Source organism: Aulonocara stuartgranti (assembly GCF_965226115.1).
Source record: "Aulonocara stuartgranti genome assembly, chromosome: 10".
Classification (NCBI taxonomy): Eukaryota; Metazoa; Chordata; class Actinopteri; order Cichliformes; family Cichlidae; genus Aulonocara; species Aulonocara stuartgranti.
The window spans coordinates 12,319,353-12,337,983 of NC_138946.1; the positions used below are offsets into that span (position 1 = coordinate 12,319,353).

General features: G+C 41.2%; 1 protein-coding gene across 2 annotated transcripts in view; it reads left to right on the plus strand.

The window, feature by feature from the left end:
- Window positions 1–18,234, plus strand: part of stk10 (serine/threonine kinase 10) — a 41,639-nt gene extending 23,405 nt beyond the window's left edge. For both annotated transcript variants that reach the window (XM_082550121.1, XM_082550122.1), the window contains 13 exons: window positions 2,013–2,147; window positions 4,553–4,906; window positions 4,997–5,377; window positions 8,270–8,394; window positions 9,162–9,285; window positions 10,448–10,627; window positions 10,856–10,948; window positions 11,437–11,566; window positions 11,698–11,822; window positions 11,943–12,131; window positions 12,213–12,338; window positions 15,841–15,954; window positions 16,486–18,234. In XM_082550121.1, coding sequence (XP_082406247.1) covers window positions 2,013–2,147; window positions 4,553–4,906; window positions 4,997–5,377; window positions 8,270–8,394; window positions 9,162–9,285; window positions 10,448–10,627; window positions 10,856–10,948; window positions 11,437–11,566; window positions 11,698–11,822; window positions 11,943–12,131; window positions 12,213–12,338; window positions 15,841–15,954; window positions 16,486–16,626 — 2,217 coding nt within the window. In that variant the 3' untranslated portion in view covers window positions 16,627–18,234. The remainder of the gene's footprint in view (window positions 1–2,012; window positions 2,148–4,552; window positions 4,907–4,996; window positions 5,378–8,269; window positions 8,395–9,161; window positions 9,286–10,447; window positions 10,628–10,855; window positions 10,949–11,436; window positions 11,567–11,697; window positions 11,823–11,942; window positions 12,132–12,212; window positions 12,339–15,840; window positions 15,955–16,485) is intronic.
- Window positions 18,235–18,631: the final 397 nt, after the last annotated feature.

Below are 18,631 nucleotides of genomic sequence, written 5' to 3' on the forward strand. Positions count from 1 at the left end.
AGGTCTGGTATAATTTATTGGATTATACAGCAGATTTCTCAGAGGTTTACTGCTGTAGGTGCTTGACGCTACAGTTACTCCTACTTTTTTAGTTACTAGCTACTCATACTCATTCCTCATATAAGTTCTATGGCAATGGGAGAAAAATATCTTTTATAATCTTCAGTAGGCATTCAAATGAAATAAAGAGCTTTACTAAAGCAACAATGATTAGATAATTGACATAATGGAATTTATTTCAAGTCATTTTTATGGCTTTATAAGTTAGTTTTGATTTTGTTAACATTTGAGAAACATTTTTAAATCAGAAATTTTGGATTCTTAGTTAAAGCAGTTGATATAAAGATGTTTTGATATTTCTGTGGGTTTCATGAATTTGTAACTGGACATTTCTCATAGTTCTCTAATTTAATTAGAAAGCAACAACCATGAGTTGATTATGAAATTAGTTGCCAGTTCCCAGCCTTAAATACCTTGTTGGATGTGTAACATGTCAAAAGAATAAGATGCCTTATTTTCTCTCAGAATTGGAGTAATTCTAATGTAGTGCTTCTCACATTAAAACTCTTTTCTCCAATGTTTCACCTTGCTTAGGCTTAATGTAAATCTAAAACATGTCTGAAATTTTACTTCCAAAAAGCCTCTCTCTGCAATTTTCGAATTGAGATAGTGGAAACAGAAGTTGAGTTTATTTTAGCTCCTTTCACTTTTAAACATGCATTTATTGCAGCACTGCCTCTACCAAACATGACAAACTGAATTATTATTGAAGCATTCACTGCCATCACCATATGTTCATGTGACCTTGTTTACGCCACAGGTTTACATGGCTTTAAGATAAATCTGTTGGCTGATTACAGAGGATGTGGCCGTGTGGTTGCTGAAATCGGAGCCATTTCAGTTGAAGTTTGTCTTTAATTAACCAGCGTTGCTGCATCAGTCATGTTGATGTTCTTCTTACAAAAATCACTAAATCAAAAAGGGCTGGCTGTGCAGCAATAGTTTGAGATTTAAAAACTCTATCTTATGTTGCTCATGTTGTCAATTGATGCCATAAAATGGGCTGACATAGAAAGAATCATGACATCCAAATGTAGACACTATGCATTTAAGCATACAACTTATCCATGCATTCATATTTTGCCTCACAAATAGTCAAATGGCACTCATTTGTGTACATCTCATTAGGCAATAGCTGACTGTTATTTGTCATTGGAGAAGCTTAAAACTCAAGCGTAATGCTGTCCTCAAGGACAAGCAAGCTCCTGAACCTACAACTGTGGAGGCTCACAACACACACTGACTTCTACACACTTCATGGTCCAGCACCCCTTGCAGACTTTTCCCCTTTGTCAGCTGTTCCAGTTAAATTACACAGGAGTGCAAAGCATCTAAATAATAGATGATCAGCTTTTTATCCTTGCAGCACTCAACTTTTAATTTGCCTTTTTTATATTCCTGTTACAGCGTTCTTATTGCCTTACTTGAAGCACGGGGAAACATGCATTTTCTTTTTAGACATAGTAGAGTTGAAGACTGGTTGCTATTTTAGGTGCATTCTGTTAGAATAAACTGTTGCCTCAAGTGGAGAGTTGTATTGTGATGTTCCCATTGTTAATGCTGCGCAGGAACTGGCAGGTGTCAGATAGAGTTTCCCAGCAGTGAAAGTATGTTGTCTTGTCTTCTACTCCGGTTCCATTTAGTGTATCGTTTTTAAGCACCAGAATTTTATTTCACTTGATCCATCATTTTGTATTTTAAAGTTTTACAGATTATTTGAAAAGAAATTGATATCATTGAAAGTTGAGATGTTGCAGAATGGTGTCATCTGCTAATTATTTAAACCTGTGGAAAATACTGTTCTTGTGTTTTGTGCAAATATTGCTTCATGGTTGTAAGCCTTTTAGTCAGCCTCACTCTTAAGCAATAACTAAATGCGTAGTGTTTATAGTATTTATCCCTAAAATAAATTTCTGATCAGCCTTAATAACTGTCTCTTCTCCTATCTACAGCACCCTTTTGTGAAATCGGTGACGACCAACCGTCCGCTGAGAGAGCTGGTGGCTGAGGTCAAGGCTGAAGTCATGGAGGAAATTGAAGACAATAGAGAGGAAGGAGAGGAAGACGAGGGCATGGACCTTACTGTGGTACCAAACCTGTTCATTATCATTGTCCTTTTTATTTTGGTGTTTCGAAAACAAGAGTGGGCAGTCCATGCTCTTCCATTCAATTGGTTTAATTTATTAATGTTGTGATTTAAATTAAAAACATAATAATGGCACAGAAAATGGATGCATTTTGACGTAGAAGTGGTATTGACTTTACAAGTAAATGCATTTCTGTGACGTTCCTCATTTTCCTGTCAGACCACACAGTGAGATGGAAATTACCCTTAATTTCAGTGTCCAGACTGTGTAATTAAGTTGCAACTTGCACACAAAATGACAAAAAGGCGTGCATTTACCTGCATGTGTTCCCCAGCACGTAGGTTCCTTCTTAACCACCGAGCCTCACGTTTGTAGTCCTGACTCGTTGACCTCCTCTTAAAGCATATTTTGCTAAATATAGCCTTTCTGCAGAAGGATTGATGGTTTATTCCACTGAAGTCATTCATGAATTCACAGAGAACTGGAGATTAGACAGAAACATAGGATGAAAGTGCAGTTTGCTGCCTGCCCTGAGCACAAACAAAGGAACAGAAGACGGAACACAGGCATTCACCCACACCCGCACATGGTTAAATATAGGTGCTGCTTTTGGCCTGTAGAAACAGCTATTGCCTCATAATCCCTAAAGGAGTAAATTATTTTAGGTTGCTTATTGTTCAGCCAAGATACTCTGACCCTTAATCAAAAACATGGGGATTTCTACATAGCAATAGCAGGTCTTTATAGGATCCTTGAAATACTCTTACAAATGCTGTAATCAGACAAATGTTTTCATACATTTTTGTCCTTTCTCTATGAAGACAAATGGCCTTTTACATTGTACTTCCTTATTGTACATGTTGTGGCATTCAAGGGTCTTTTTATTTTATTTTATTTTATTTTATTTGGGTGACTCTAGTATACTGATGGTGCAAATTGGTGGAAAATGGTGGAACAGTAAACACTCTCATCTAGACAATTGAACAGTGTCTTACCTGGACAGGTATTTGAAATAGCTTTCTGTAGGAGGTCTTCTTTATGCACCTTGTTGTACATTAATCATTGAAAGGAAAGTTATTTAAAAGCAGGTGTGATGAATCAGCTATCTTTATATAAAGTAACTAAATCAAATCAATGATCTGTGTGACCACCCTTTAAAATGCTGCCAAAGTACACTGGTCCACATTTCATGGTACTTGAACGAGATGGTTTGCTTAAAATCTTACTTTGTGTTATTATTTCTCTGTGTATGACGCCAGCTGGTTGTTTTTTTTTTTTTTTTTTTTTTTGATAAAATCATTAGTTACTTTATTATCTCTTTTAAGAAAGCACAAATAAAGCTCCCTCTCATTTGCAGGCAGGAACATTTTCACACATACAGTAACAAATTGCTGACTTCGAAACAAGCAGTAACCAGACAGTTTCTCTTTTTCTATATATATCTCACAAAGTGAGAAAGTGATGTTTGCTTAGACATTAGTGAAGCTGTGAGTCATCAAGACAGGTTTTTGTTTTGTTTTGACCTGAGGGAGAAGAGACTGTTCCTGATACAGAGCTGCTGATTAGAGATGTGCACATATGTAGAATTCTTGTCTCACATGTCTGAGATATGACTGTGCAGTTATACATAGTTGTGCAATATCTTCTTTTTGCACATAAACATTACGTTATTTCTGGTTAATGTTGATGAGTGTTGCATGGCAATTTTCTTTTTTAAAAAATTAATTTATATCATTTAAATGATTGGCGTTTTTGTTTTTTGCTTTCTTTGAGCTGCATAATCAGTTAATTCTTTCCTAGTCTGATTTGATAGGGTGCTTCTGAGATGTAATTCCCTTACCTGTGTACATGCTAACTGCAGTAATATAATTTATCTAAGATTGTTAGTCTTGGGTTTTGGTTTTGCAGCATATTTGCAGGTGTTTCACATACTTTTGACACCGTAAAGTGCAGCTTTGTCTGCATAATAAAATACATTTAACGCACTGCTGTATGCAAAAATGAAAGAGTGCACACTGAATTATTTCGCATCAAGATTTTCATAATAGCAATGATAATGATAATGCCATTAACTCTCAGGTCCTGGCAGTCTGTCCTGACTTACGCAGGTTTTTCACCTCTGTAATTATTACCTCGCCATTGCAGATTAGATAGCTATCTAAGCCACACTTAAAAGTAGCAATGTGCAAGTATAAAACAGGAATGACTGCATTCATACTAAAGCAAAGATTGAAGTTACTTAGCAAAAAGGTGGACGGCCTGAATGTTTTTTTCCCCATTAGTGTTTGGACCAGAAGCAAAGGTTGAAAACATTAACATTTTGGAGACCACCCATGACTTAATGTCTTACGAACATGAAATGTTTTGTCACACCAGTGCCTAACAGCACTTCTCTGTTCCTTTAGTCCTCAGCCAAGGAGCCATGCCAGACTAGTCAGACCAGTTTGGAAGGTGACCAGCCCCCGGACACCCCAAGCCCTACCACACCTTCTTCACCTGCACCAGTACCATTCCCCAGGAAGCTGAACCAGCCAGATACATCAACAGAGGAAGAACCAGGCTCCACCATGGCAGTCCCTGTACCCCTGCCACGGCAGAATGTCCATAAGAAAGATCCAGATGAGGTGGGAGACAAAATGGGTGAAATCCTTGAGAAATCAGAGTCTGAGAAATCTGAGAGTGAGTCCTCAACCAAGACTACCTTCTCAGACTCTGGTATTGAGGATGGGAAGAGTACACCCACACTTGAGGAGGAAAAGGTATTTTTTGAAAGTTGTTCTGCTCGTGTATATTTATGAAGTGGGATTATTTATTTATTTTTAGTATTAATACTAAAATCATTGTTCTAGGTTGCCGGAGACACCCCAGAGACAGAACAGCCACCATCTCTCTTTGATATGGAATCTGAGAGATCTGAGGAATGTACGATAAACTTTATAGGTTCAACAGAACCAGAGGTCCCCAAGATCCCAGCTAATGGAGAATTGCCAACTTCAAGTGGTGTTTCGATTCCTGTACCTTCGCCTGCATCTTCCTCTGCTCCCACCCAGGTAGCAAACGGCAGCCTAATAGAGGATTCCCCTGAGAAGAAACCAATGGGAGCAAACGCTGATCCTGGTTCATCTTATCTCAATGGAGGGATTATTGAGCAGTTGTCCTATTCAGGCAGCATGGCATCTGAGAGCATGGATTTGTCTGTCCACAGGGAGAACACATCCATTAGTGCACGGGTGAGCCAACACAGATCAAAGCTTTCTGTACTTAAAGGAATTTTCATATGATTCATTTACTCAAACTTTTTAAAATGCCAGAAAGGAATGGTCAGAGAAGATAGATCCCTCATTCTCTAAAGTGTTTTTGCAGAACATATCTTTATGGCAAAACCAGTGCTCAAGTGTTAAAGATGTACAGAGGGCAGCTCTGTAGGAAAACCCCTCCTGGGGGGAAAAAAAGAAGTGTTTCTTTGCACTCATAGCGGAACTGAAACAGCATTGTGTCGTTTTAGGGTGTGGGAGTTTGACACAGAATATTGCCTGTCTCCCATTAGGTTTGCACGCACATTGCACTTAGGGAAACTCAAAGTTTTACATTCATGAGGACTTAAGTAACTTTTTTTATTGACTGTGAGGTTTGCTGGGATTTATTTCTCAAGTTTGGACTGAATTGGTGACAAAGCATATTGGGGCATCTCCAAAATGACTATTTATTTGATTTACCAGCTTGAAAAAGGATATTAGGTTGTCTCTGCTTAAGAATCACCAAATCCATGTCTGACAGTCCTTGTAAGTGAGACGATTGGGAGGCTAGACGTTGGGAAAGAGAAGCCAAATATGCAACACTTTCAGTTCATCTAGACCAGTGGTGGCCTTTGTGTGGGCACAGTTCAGCATTCACTATTGTGAGTGGAAATTTCTATGCAGCCCATTGTCAGTGAGTTGCTTCTGGAGGCTTATGGACTGACCATGATTAAAATCCTATTAACTGGGTGTGGAGTCATGGCTGTTCGACATGTCAGGGTTTTTTTTTTTTTAAATAATAGATTATTTACCAGACGAGTCTGCCTATAAGCTTTTTTCTTTTTATTATTTTCTTGGGTTTTTTTTGTTGTTTTTTTAATATGATTTCTATGTTTCTGCATGAGAGAATGAGTGCAAACATCAGTGTGCACATGCACTTATAAATCCATGGGGTGTGTGTGAGAGCTACATGTGTTTTTTCTTTTGTTTGTTTACTCTTTTTGTTTTTGTGTGAATGAAGAGTGACAGGGAGTCAGCACAGTCACAGATGAACTCAAACATAAACGCCACAGCTGAAATGCAGAGTGATGAATATATATCCTTTCATCTTGGTGTAAATGTGCGATTAATAACACACCAGAACACACAAGCACATAGACTTATTGTCATCGTTAGTGTGTCAGTTACGCAGAAAATGATTCAACAGTACTGAGCAGTGCAACATTAGCATCCGGTAGCTGCCAGCTATGACAGGAGCCTCACACAGATTCATATGGAGCGTGTTTGCTCAGCTGTGTTGGCTTCATGGGGAAGCTTTGTTATGGCGAACAGCAGTTTGTGCAAACCAAAATAATTCCCTCTGAGTGGGGAACACCTTCCTAGGGTCCTTTTGTGCTAATATATTTACTCTTTTTTTTCTTTTTTAAAATCTTCAGCCAATTGTTTTGTTTTCTTCGAACAAAATGGAGAAAAGACCAGAAATAAGCCGACAATACAAAAAGCAAACAAAAAAAAACCTGCTCGCCTACATCTAAGACAAGTACTTCAAACAAGAAAGTCCCTGTTACATTAAAAGATAAAACAAACTTAATTGTTTACATAAAATAATTCTGATTTACTTTTTGTAATAAAATCATTCTTTTTTTTTAATTTCAAGGCAGATCTGTATCATTCTCTCAAGAGGAAGAGTTGCGATAACTTCTTATTCACTATGTAACAGTGAAAGCAAAACTGTCATTAGCTTTTTGTTTTAGTTTTGTATTCATTTTTATTTTAATTGAAGCACAAATAACTTTGAGAGTATTGGGATTTTCTCTTACTGTCTTCATACCTTCTGTCTTGCGTTCACGCTCTCTTTAGTACTCTGGTCTCATCTCCTCTTCATTATATATGAACTATTTATACACCAGGAAGTGACGACATTCAGAACTTCCCAGTGTTTGCTGAGTAAACCCTTTCATATCATTTTGCAAATATTGTCCCTGGAGGATGACTTGGACAGGGGACAAAGAAGGCGTAACTTCTCAGTTACACATGCTCCAGTTAACCGTGACAGTTTTGCATTGCAATTACAATACGCTATGGCTCATGCACTGACTGAAAGGAAATGTGTGTTTACATCATCGCACATTGTTTGGTTGAACTGCCTGATTTGTGCTTTTTGAGCTAGAGCAAACTTGAACAAACCTTCGTTGGCTAAGAAAAAGGTCATCTGCTCTGTGGGTGAATGTCTAGAAATGTCCTTTCGGACAATGTGAAGATCCACAAGTCTGGATAAAGAAGGCCTTTAACCAGTATTCTTGTTGAAGAAGGTTGAGAAGTCAAGTCACATGGTGCCATATTTGGTATACGATGTTGTTACTACCTCCATGGCGCTCTCCATTATGCTAACGGATCAGCATCTTGCTTCTTGTTACAGTAGAACCTGCCATACAGGATATTAGTGCCATGTAAACATACACACTGTCATACATACTTACTCAGCCTCTCCTTTAACAGATAAAGACTACACTACAGATGAACCTTGACACATTTGAAATATTTGAAGTTAATTCGTAAGAATTTGCATGAAAATAGTTTCTGTGAGTGATCTGAAGATTTTTTTTTGGGGGGGGTACACAAGAGTCACAAAACAACTCTGTGACTAAATTATATTGCGGCTGATATAAGCACAGAGATTTTACAAGTAAAGTTGCAAATTGTTTTTCACACACAAAAAGAAAACCTGTCTATTGCGAGAGTCTAATTATGCTATGGAAGTGAAAGAATCTGGTAGTACTGACCTTTTAACTACTAAAAAAACAGCATTTAAACTCAAAGTACATGAAAAAAGGTTCAATTCTGAGTTTAAAACCAGGCTTTTCTGTGTTTTTGTCTACCTATCAGAACTTTTCAGATAAGACTCTGAGGCGGACCAGAAAGTTTGTTGTTGACGGTGTGGAGGTGAGTGTGACCACCTCCAAGATCATCAGTGACGATGAGAAGAAAGATGAGGAGATGAGATTCCTCAGGTATGTGGGTGATCTTATTATTCCCTGGTAGCTAAGCCATTTTTCATTCACTCTAAATGAGAGGCATGGACTCTTGTGTTCTCAGGACACAGTGAACACTGGATTGGGACTTATTTATTTTTGTTTTATGTTTTAGTTCTTACTATTTAAGTCATCCTGCTCTTTGGGAATTTAGTCCCTTGAGATTAGAACTGTTATTGGAAAAAGTGTAATTTGGTCTCTGGTCTGAGAGGAAAATTTAATTTCTGAAATTACTTATTCGTTAAGTCAAAGTTCAGGTGATCTGTATTTGGCATTTGAAACAACTGATTTCTGTACTTCCTCTGAAGCATAGTGAGTTCCTGTGTTTTACTCCTGCCATCTAGTGGTGGGACTATGATATTGCACCTATGGCTGCAGTAATATTTCGATATCATTCTTAGTTTAAATTTGGTGAAAATAATCTTCAGAAACTCGGTGCTGAACAAAAATTGCATCTTCTTTTGCTTCCATTGGGTTTGCACCATTCAGAGTGTTGTTAGTGGTCTGCCAGCATAAACATAGTTTTTATTATAAAGTAAGCTCAATTTATTCTACTCTCTTATTCATTACTTTTCTGCTGCCGTGGCCTGATCTAACCTGTGATAAAGTTCTAACCTGTAATTTAAGCACTTGTGTTATTTTGCTACCAGTTATAGTAGATCTTACCTGACATAGTTTCATTTATTTTAGGTGTCCTTAGCTACATACATACATACATACATACATTTGTTTTGTTTTTTTTGTAGGCGGCAGGAGCTGCGCGAGCTCCGTCTGTTGCAGAAGGAAGAGCAGCGAGCCCTGGCTGCTCTGTATGCCAAACTCGAAACACAAAGGGAACAAATACAAAGACGTTTTGACCAGGAGATGAATGTGAGTCACATTACTCTAACAGCTTTAACAACAGCATTTTCGTCTTTAGCTAAAACTTAGTCAGACAGTTGTTGCATTAATTCTATGGTCGTATGTATTTTTGTCACACTTAAATGTTTCAGGTCATCAAACAAATTTAAATAGTAGACAAATATACCATATGAAAGCACAAAATGAAGTTTCTAAATGAAGGTGTTTTATTATTAAGGGGGAAAAATGCAAACCTACATGGCCCTGTGTGGGGAGGGGAAGTGATTGTTTACTAAACCTAATAACTGTTGAGCCACCCTTAGCATCAACAACAAAAATCAAGCATTTCCAATAACTAGCAGTGAGTCTTTTACAGTACTGTGGAGTAATCACCTTTGCAGAATTGTTGTAATTTTGCCACATTGCGGTTTTTGAGCATGAACCTCCTTTTAAAGGTCGTGCCACAGCATCTCAATCGGATTCAGACCAGAAATTTGACAAGACCACAACAAAGTCTTCAAGAAAAACAAGCTTTTTGTTTTTCCTAAGCCATTCAGAAGTGGACTTGCTGGTGTGTTTTGGATCATTGTTCTGCTGCAGAACCCAAGTGTGCTTCAGTTTGAGGTCACAAACAGATGGCCACACATGCTCCTTCAGGATGTTTTGGTAGACGGCAGAATTCATTCTGGTTCTGTTTACCACAGCAAGTCTTCCAAGTCCTGAGGCAGCAAAACGGCCCCAGACCGTCACACTATAATCATATATTACTGTTGGTAGGATGTAAAATGCTTTGTTGGTTTTATGCCAGATGTAATGGAACTCAAACCTTTTGTCTCGTCACTCCAGAGTATTTTCCAAAAAATGTGGTTAATCACAGTTAATCATGATTTAAGAAGGTCAAAGGGCAATTACTTTTTTACTTTTTCACACAGGACCAGGCAGGTTTGGATAACTTTTCTCCCTTAATAAATGAATGAAATCCTTTAAAACCTGCATTTTGTATTTACTTGGCTTATCTTTATCTAATATTAAAATTTGTTTGACGATCTGAAACATGTAAGTGTGACAAATATGCAAAACACTCTGAAATCGGGATGGTTTCAGTTGCAATAAACTTTTGAACTAGGAACATTTTCCTTGTTTGCCATCAGCTAAAATTATAATGTGCATATCTCCTGTTGGTGTGTCCTAGACCAAGAAGAAGCACTTTGATACAGAGCTGGAGAATCTGGAGAGGAACCAGAAGCAGGCAATTGAGAAAATGGAGGAAGAACACAAAGTTAAACTGAAAGAAGAAACCAGGCGTATCAAAGCAGAACAGGAACGAGACTATCACAAATTCCTGGACCAAATAAAACTAAAGAAAAAGGAGGTAAAGTGTGTGTGTGTGCGCACCTAAGCAAAATAACCAGTAATTATTTCACATATTCTTGCCTTTATTTAAGCCCACTTGATCTCAATAGGACATAAAGAAAGGGTGCAAGTCAAAGGAAGCTTTCAGTGCTCAACCTCGGTGACTGCACAGCTGTGTTGATTTTTGTATACCTTTCTGAAGTTCTGATGTCTGAGGTTTAATTACTGAAGTGTATTTTCTTTTTAGGTAAAACAATCTGTTGATAAGCTGCCCAGAAGTCAGCGTAAAGAAACCTTAAAACAGAAGATGAATTCCTTCCAAGAAATGAAGATGTCAGAGGTATGATGCTAGGTCATTTGTGCCATTTTGATGCATAATTACAGCTCAGTTAAAACAAATTTATTTTTTTTAAACTCTTAAATTTAGTATTATTTTTCAGTCTATATTGCTTTGGTGGTGCAAGTTGCTCAGTTTTGGAAATATTTACAATTGTGACGTGATCATAAAAAATATGTTGAATGCACTGGAGAAAGCTCCTTTTTCAGAAACAATGAACCTGGTTAAATGGCTGCTATATCTAAGAACTATTCTTTTGCTATCAAACTACTAACCAACTTTATCACTGCAAATAGAAGTATACATCTACCAGGAAATAGACTAGATGTAAACACTGATGGCATGCTTCTCAGTTGAGTTATGTTGGTTGCAGGCTTCTGGTAATTGGCATGTGTAGATTGTTTGAAGGGAAACGGCACCTGCATGAAACTGCTGATTTTTGTCTGATTATTCACCCACTCCTCAATTTCTCCTCCTTCTCCTTTGTTTAGGAAGAGAAATTCCTTGTAGCTCAGAAAAACTATCTGCACATCACACTGAGGAATATCATTTCCAACAACAAGAGAGAGATTGCAGACCTGGAGAGGGATTGTCTTAACAAGAAGCAAAGCCTAATCAGAGGTACAACATCCGTAAAGCAAACAGAATCACAGTAACAATTTCAGCTTTGTTTTCTTCATTTTGTGTTTATCCCATCCTTGCTGTAGTTACCATTTGATTTCATTCAGTGTCAACTTTTTAAATTTGATTAGAGCGTGAAAATACGATGTGGGACATGGAGCAGAAGAACCTTTATGAGAAACATCAGTTGGTGAAGCAGCAGATGAAAGATCAGTACTTCCTCCAGAGGCATCAGCTTCTCAAAAAGCATGAGAAGGTACACTAGTGGATATCATCTTGCCACAATAAGTTTGCACACACAACTTGGTAACACCTAAATCATGATTACATGACAAAATCAAGTTAACCAATTCTGTGTTGTTGTTTTTTCCTGCAGGAAAAGGAACAGATGCAGAGTTACAATCAGCGAATGGTTGAGATCCTGAAAACTAACCAGCAGCTGGAGAAGAGCCGACTGCCTAAGATTCAGCGCAGTGAGTCAAAGACTCGAATGACCATGTTCAAAAAGAGCCTTCGCATTACCTCATCGGGCAGTGCTGCAGAGGACAAGGAGAAGATCAAACTGGTGAGACAGAGGGGCTTTCTTACTCCATATTCACACATTCAGTTAACTATTTATTAACTTTCTCCATGCGTGGCTCTCCAGTTTTCTCAGCAGGAGGAGAAGCGGCAGAAGGCGGAGAGGCTGCATCAGCAGCAGAAGCACGAGAACCAGATGAGGGAGATGACTGGTCAGTGTGAAAGCAATATCAGAGAGCTGCTGCAGCTACAGGTGAGTGAGGGCAAATTTAATAAAACATTTTTATTACAAATCTATTTGTAGTTTTTTTTTTTTTTTTCCAAACTCCTCCTTGAATCGCTACCTTATCGTGGTGGAGGGGTTTGTGTGTCCCAGGGATCCCAGGGGCTATGTTGTCTGGGGGCTTTTGCCCCCTGGTAGGGTCTCCCATGGCAAACTGGTCCTGGGTGAGGGACCAGACAAAGAGCGATTCAGAAGACCCCCATGAAAAGAATATCGAGGGAACAGTTTACCCTGCCCGGGATAGGGTTACCGGGGCCCCGCCCTGGAGCCAGGCCCGGGGAGGGTGCCCGAGGGCGAGCGTCTGGTGGCCGGGCCTTAGTCCATGGGGCCCGGCCGGGCACAGCCCGAAGAGGAGACATGGGCCCATCCTCCCGCAGGCCCACCACCCGCAGGAGGCGCCATAGGGGTCGGGTGCATTGTGAGCCGGGTGGCGGCCAGGAGCGGAGGCCCTGGCGGACCGACCCCCGGCTGCCAAGACTGGCAATAGGGACATGGAATGTCACCTCTCTGGTGGGGAAGGAGCCTGAGTTGGTGCGTGAGGTTGAGAGGTACCGGCTAGATATAGTTGGGCTCACCTCTACGCATTGTCTGGGCTCTGGAACCAGTCTCCTGGAGAGGGGCTGGACTCTGTCTCAGTCTGGAGTTGCCCCTGGTGAGAGGCGGCGGGCTGGGGTGGGTATTCTTATATCCCCTCGGCTTGCTGCCGGTACGTTGGGGTTTTTCCCGGTGGACGAGAGGGTTTGTTCCCTGCGCCTTAGGGTCGGGGAACGGGTCCTGACTGTCATCTGCGCTTATGCGCCGAGTGGCAGTTCGGAGTACCCAGCCTTCTTAGAGTCCCTGGGGGGGGTGCTGGAAGGTGCTCCACCTGGAGACTCTGTTGTCCTGCTGGGAGACTTCAATGCTCACGTGGGTAACGACAGCGAGACCTGGAGGGGCGTGATTGGGAGGAACGGCCTCCCTGATCTGAACCCGAGCGGTGCTTTGTTATTGGACTTCTGTGCTAATCACAGTTTGGCCATAACGAACACCCTGTTCGAACATAAGAGTGTCCATAAGTGCACGTGGCACCAGGATGCTCTAGGCCGTAGGTCGATGATCGATTTTGTAATCGTATCACCAGACCTGCGACCATATGTTCTGGACACTCGGGTAAAGAGAGGGGCTGAGCTGTCAACTGATCACCACCTGGTGGTGAGTTGGATCAGGTGGCGGGGGAGGACGCTGGACAGACCTGGTGCACCTAAACGCGTAGTGAGGGTGTGCTGGGAACGTCTAGCAGAGGCCCCAGTCCGCGAGATCTTCAACGCACACCTCCGGCAGAGCTTCAACAGCATTCCGAGGGAGACTGGGGACATTGAGTCCGAATGGACCATGTTCAGCGTCTCCATTGCCGAAGCTGCTGCATTGAGCTGCGGCCGCAAGGTGGTTGGTGCCTGCCGTGGTGGTAATCCCCGAACCAAATGGTGGACACCAGAGGTGAAGGGAGCCACCAGGCTGAAGAAGGAGGCCTATCGGGCTTGGTTAGCCTGTGGGACTCCGGAGGCAGCCGACAGGTATCGACAGGCCAAGCGGAATGCGGCTCGGGCAGTGGCTGAAGCAAAAACTCGGGTGTGGGAGGAGTTCGGAGAGGCCATGGAAAAAGACTTTCGGACTGCCTCGAAGAGATTCTGGCAAACCGTCAGGCGTCTCAGGAGGGGAAAGCGGTGCTCTACCTGCACTGTGTATAGTGCTGGCGGAGCGCTGTTGACGTCGACTGAGAAAATTGTCGGGCGGTGGAAGGAATACTTCGAGGACCTCCTTAATCCCACTGACACGTCTTCCGGGGAGGAAGCAGAGTCTGGGGATGAGGGGTGTGACCCACCGATTTCCGGGGGCGAGGTCACTGAGGCAGTTAAACAACTCCTTGGTGGCAGAGCCCCTGGTGTCGATGAGGTCCGCCCCGAGTTCCTGAAGGCTCTGGACGTTGTAGGGCTGTCTTGGTTGACACGTCTCTGCAATGTTGCGTGGAGATCAGGGGCAGTACCTGTGGACTGGCAGACCGGGGTGGTGGTCCCCATCTTCAAGAAGGGGGACCGGAGGGTGTGTTCCAACTACAGGGGGATCACACTCCTCAGCCTCCCCGGGAAAGTCTATGCCAGGGTGCTGGAGAGGAGGGTTCGTCCGCTAGTCGAACCTCGGATACAGGAGGAACAATGCGGTTTTCGTCCTGGTCGCGGAACACTGGACCAGCTCTTTGTCCTCTCGAGGATACTTGAGGGTGCATGGGAGTTTGCCCAACCAGTCTACATGTGTTTTGTGGACCTGGAGAAGGCATTCGACCGTGTCCCTCGGGGCGTCCTGTGGGAGGTGTTGCGCGAGTATGGGGTGTCTGGCCCATTGCTACGGGCCATTCAATCCCTATACAACCGTTGCAAGAGCTTGGTTCGCATTGCCGGCAATAAGTCGGACTCGTTCCCGGTGGGTGATGGGCTCCGCCAAGGCTGCCCTTTGTCTCCGGTTCTGTTCATAATTTTTATGGACAGGATTTCTAGGCGCAGCCAAGTGGCGGAGGGCTTTCGCTTTGGTGGCCTCAGAATCTCATCTCTGATTTTTGCGGATGATGTGGTTCTGTTGGCTTCATCGGGTGAGGGCCTCCAGCTCGCACTGGAGCGGTTCGCAGCCGAGTGTAACGCAGCGGGAATGAGGATCAGCACCTCCAAATCTGAGGCCATGGTTCTCAGCCGGAAAAGGGTGGAGTGCCCACTCCGGGTCGGGGATGAGTTCCTGCCCCAAGTGGAGGAGTTCAAGTATCTCGGGGTCTTGTTCGCGAGTGATGGGAGAAGGGAGCTGGAGATCGACAGACGGATTGGGGCTGCGGCTGCAGTAATGCGGACGCTGCACCGGTCAGTCGTGGTGAAGAGGGAGCTGAGTGTAAAAGCGAAGCTCTCAATTTACCGGTCGATCTACGTCCCTACCCTCACCTATGGCCACGAGCTGTGGGTAGTGACCGAAAGAACGAGATCGCGGATACAAGCGGCGGAAATGAGCTTCCTCCGAAGGGTGGCTGGCCTCTCCCTTAGAGATAGGGTGAGAAGTTCGGCCATCCGGGAGGGGCTTAGAGTAGAGCAGCTGCTGCTCCACATCGAAAGGAGCCAGCTGAGGTGGTTCGGGCATCTGGCAAGGATGCCCCCTGGGCGCCTCCTGGGCGAGGTGTTCCAGGCATGTCCCACCGGGAGGAGGCCCCGGGGCAGACCCAGGACACGCTGGAGAGATTATATCTCTCGGCTGGCCTGGGAACGCCTTGGTATTCCCCCGGACAAGCTGGAGGAGGTGGCTGGGGAGAGGGAGGTCTGGACCTCTTTGCTTAGGCTGCTACCCCCGCGACCCGACCTCGGATAAGCGGATGAAGATGGATGGATGGATGAATATAGAGGACACTTAATGAACATAATAACTAGCCCACATTGCTTAACAAGCACATTTTCTGCTGCAGAATGAAAAATGTCACCTGTTGATTGAGAATGAGACTCAGAGGCTCAAAATGTTGGACGAGCAACACAATTATATGATGAAGGACTGGAGGGAACAACTGAAGCCCAAAAAGAAGGTATGTTGTCTCCACTCACAATTTCTTACAAACAAAAATGTATTGGAGTCTATTTTGTGGCTCAGATATTCCCAAAATACTATCATCATAGTAATTTCTATATTTTTAAGAGCAGGCTTACTGGGAATTTTCATCAAAAACACACTGAAATGTGCTCGGTGTGAATTGAGATAAAGATAAAAAAATGCCCTTTTTCTTACTAAAGTTGTAATAAATGCAAACAATTGTAAAACATTTATGGTTACGGTATTTTTGCTCGGGTGTTTTGAGTGTTTTCATTCTGAGCTCCACTTTTCTGGTTCCAGGCTCATTCTTATAACATATTTTGCTGTAGCCATGCAATTCAATAAGCAAAGTAGTAGTTAAGTACTTAAATGTACAAGACACAATGTAATAACTGCTTTCCCAATCATATAACAGGAACGTTGATATATCAAATAATTCATGATTTTAGTGCTCTGTTTTCTACTTTGTTCACATTGCAAAAGTTTACATCTTTGTGAGGTAAACTTGTGCATTTTACATTCCCAGGCCCTTGAAGATGAACTGAATGCCAGGAAAAAGGAGCAGGAGGCTTTCTTCAGGATGAGTGAGAGTTCCGACTGTCCAAACCCCAGTTCTCCCAACAGAGTCTCCAAATTTATGCCGTATCAAGATGAGACTACCACATGAGAACAGATGCTGTGACATTACACAATATTATCTTCTGCCCACTAATGTATACACACCCACTGGTACCATTGCCTGCTGGCCTTCTTTTTTTTTTCTCTTGCTTTACCAGTAATGGCAGAATACTGATCCTTCCATTAGGTTTCTTTATTGTTTTAGTAAATATTTATGTTTTTATTCATGTTCTGATGTGCGTCATTAGACACCCTGACATAATATCTACTCTCATACAGTGTTTGCTTTCTTTTTCTTTTCAAGCATGCTTCAGATTTCTCAATAATGTGATACAAAGGCCATTTATTGGGGTGAGCTGAAGATACCAAATTATCTGTTTTAATGATTAAATATTCAGAAAAACCACCTTATGATTAGGCAACAGGTTTTTTGTTTTTTTCCAAAGCACCCAGCCAGAGATCATTTTTTCCACGATAACAAGGAATGCTATAAATATTAACGACCTAGTAAATGAGTACTTGCTTACCTTAATTTTTCAAGGTTATCTTTCAAATAAGACCAAAAACTCCTCTAGAAATGTTTTGATTTACTGAATCTTTTTTTTTTTTAATTTCCTGTTCTCTGTGCCTTACTTTGCCTTTGCTGCCAAAGTTTGCCTTTATTTATTTTTACTCAAAGAACATTATACAGCTTACCCCTATATAGTTTTGATTTACTTTGTCTTTTAATCATGGAATGAAGGATGTGATGATTTTGTGTCTTTTTTGTTTTAAATGAGGGATAAGGCTGAATGCAATGTATCTTTGAATTTAATGGTTTCTTTTAAGATTTCGTTGTTAACTAATAAGGGAACTCAAGTTTTGTTGTGTTTTTTTTCAGTATTGCTCAGTTATTTTTTCTGTTGTATCATTACTGTAGAAATCAGTCACACTGGATGGGAACTGACAAAGCCAGAGCTGTTTGGGTTTTTTTTTGTTTTGTTTTGTTTTTCTTTCAGGATGTTATAGAGGGGAGTTAAATTTGAATTGTTATGCAACATGCAGTAAATGCTAACCAATGTGCAATATTATATGTTTTTGCTAAGCTTACAGAGGTTTATTTTTCTTAAACTTTGCCTTCCTTTGCACTGAGAGCAAGAATAACATGAAGAGCTTAAACCCAAAAATATATATGTTAACTTTTTTTGGGAGGTGAATAAAAGCCTTTGGTTAAGAGTGATTTAACCATTTTATAATTTTTAGGTATTCAATAGCAATAATTTAGGTTTTTACACAATAGTTCTTCACATCATTTTAAGGGGATGCAACAATTCAGTCTGCTGTAAGATGCCTCTAGCTGTTTAATTTTCTACTTAAAGTTTGCAGCTCAAAATCATCATTTCTTGAGTGAGGAGCGGTTTTATTGGAGCAGTTTGCATCAGCTAACTGCAGTTGGCCTGCAGATTTACACTGAATCAGGTCCACAATCAGGTACAGCTTAATCTCTCTTATATCAGAAGTATTTACATTTACAATTCTTTTCTTACCGTTTACTGGCTCTGTATCTCTGACTCTCTGCCTTAGTTTACATAACATTATTTGTGTGGAGGGACTGTATGAATAAATTTTTTTTTCAGAAGGAACCACTGTTGTAAATAAATGCAGATTTTATAATTGCTGGATTGTTGTGGAGATTCTTTGTAACATCATACCACCTGTTCTACTGGAAAATGCATCAAGACTGTCAGATGATATAATTTTTTTTTTTTTTTTTTTAAACAGTTGGTTAAAAAAAGATTTGTGGGATTAAAAATCCAGTGTCAACTCCTCTATATATAAACACACACACAAGGAAAGGTTATTAAAAAAGTATTGTGGAGAACGCAGGAGTGTGACTATATACAGGATGTTTTTATGTAACTTATGTTAGATAGTATAGCAAATTCAGTCATTCATTCATTGCAGCAGTGCTAAAGCTGGAGGAACTGAAGCGAGAACATTCCAGTTTGTTACACTCACCACGCACTTCATTGGATACAAATGTTCAATTGCTTGTAAATCCAAATGTTTAATTA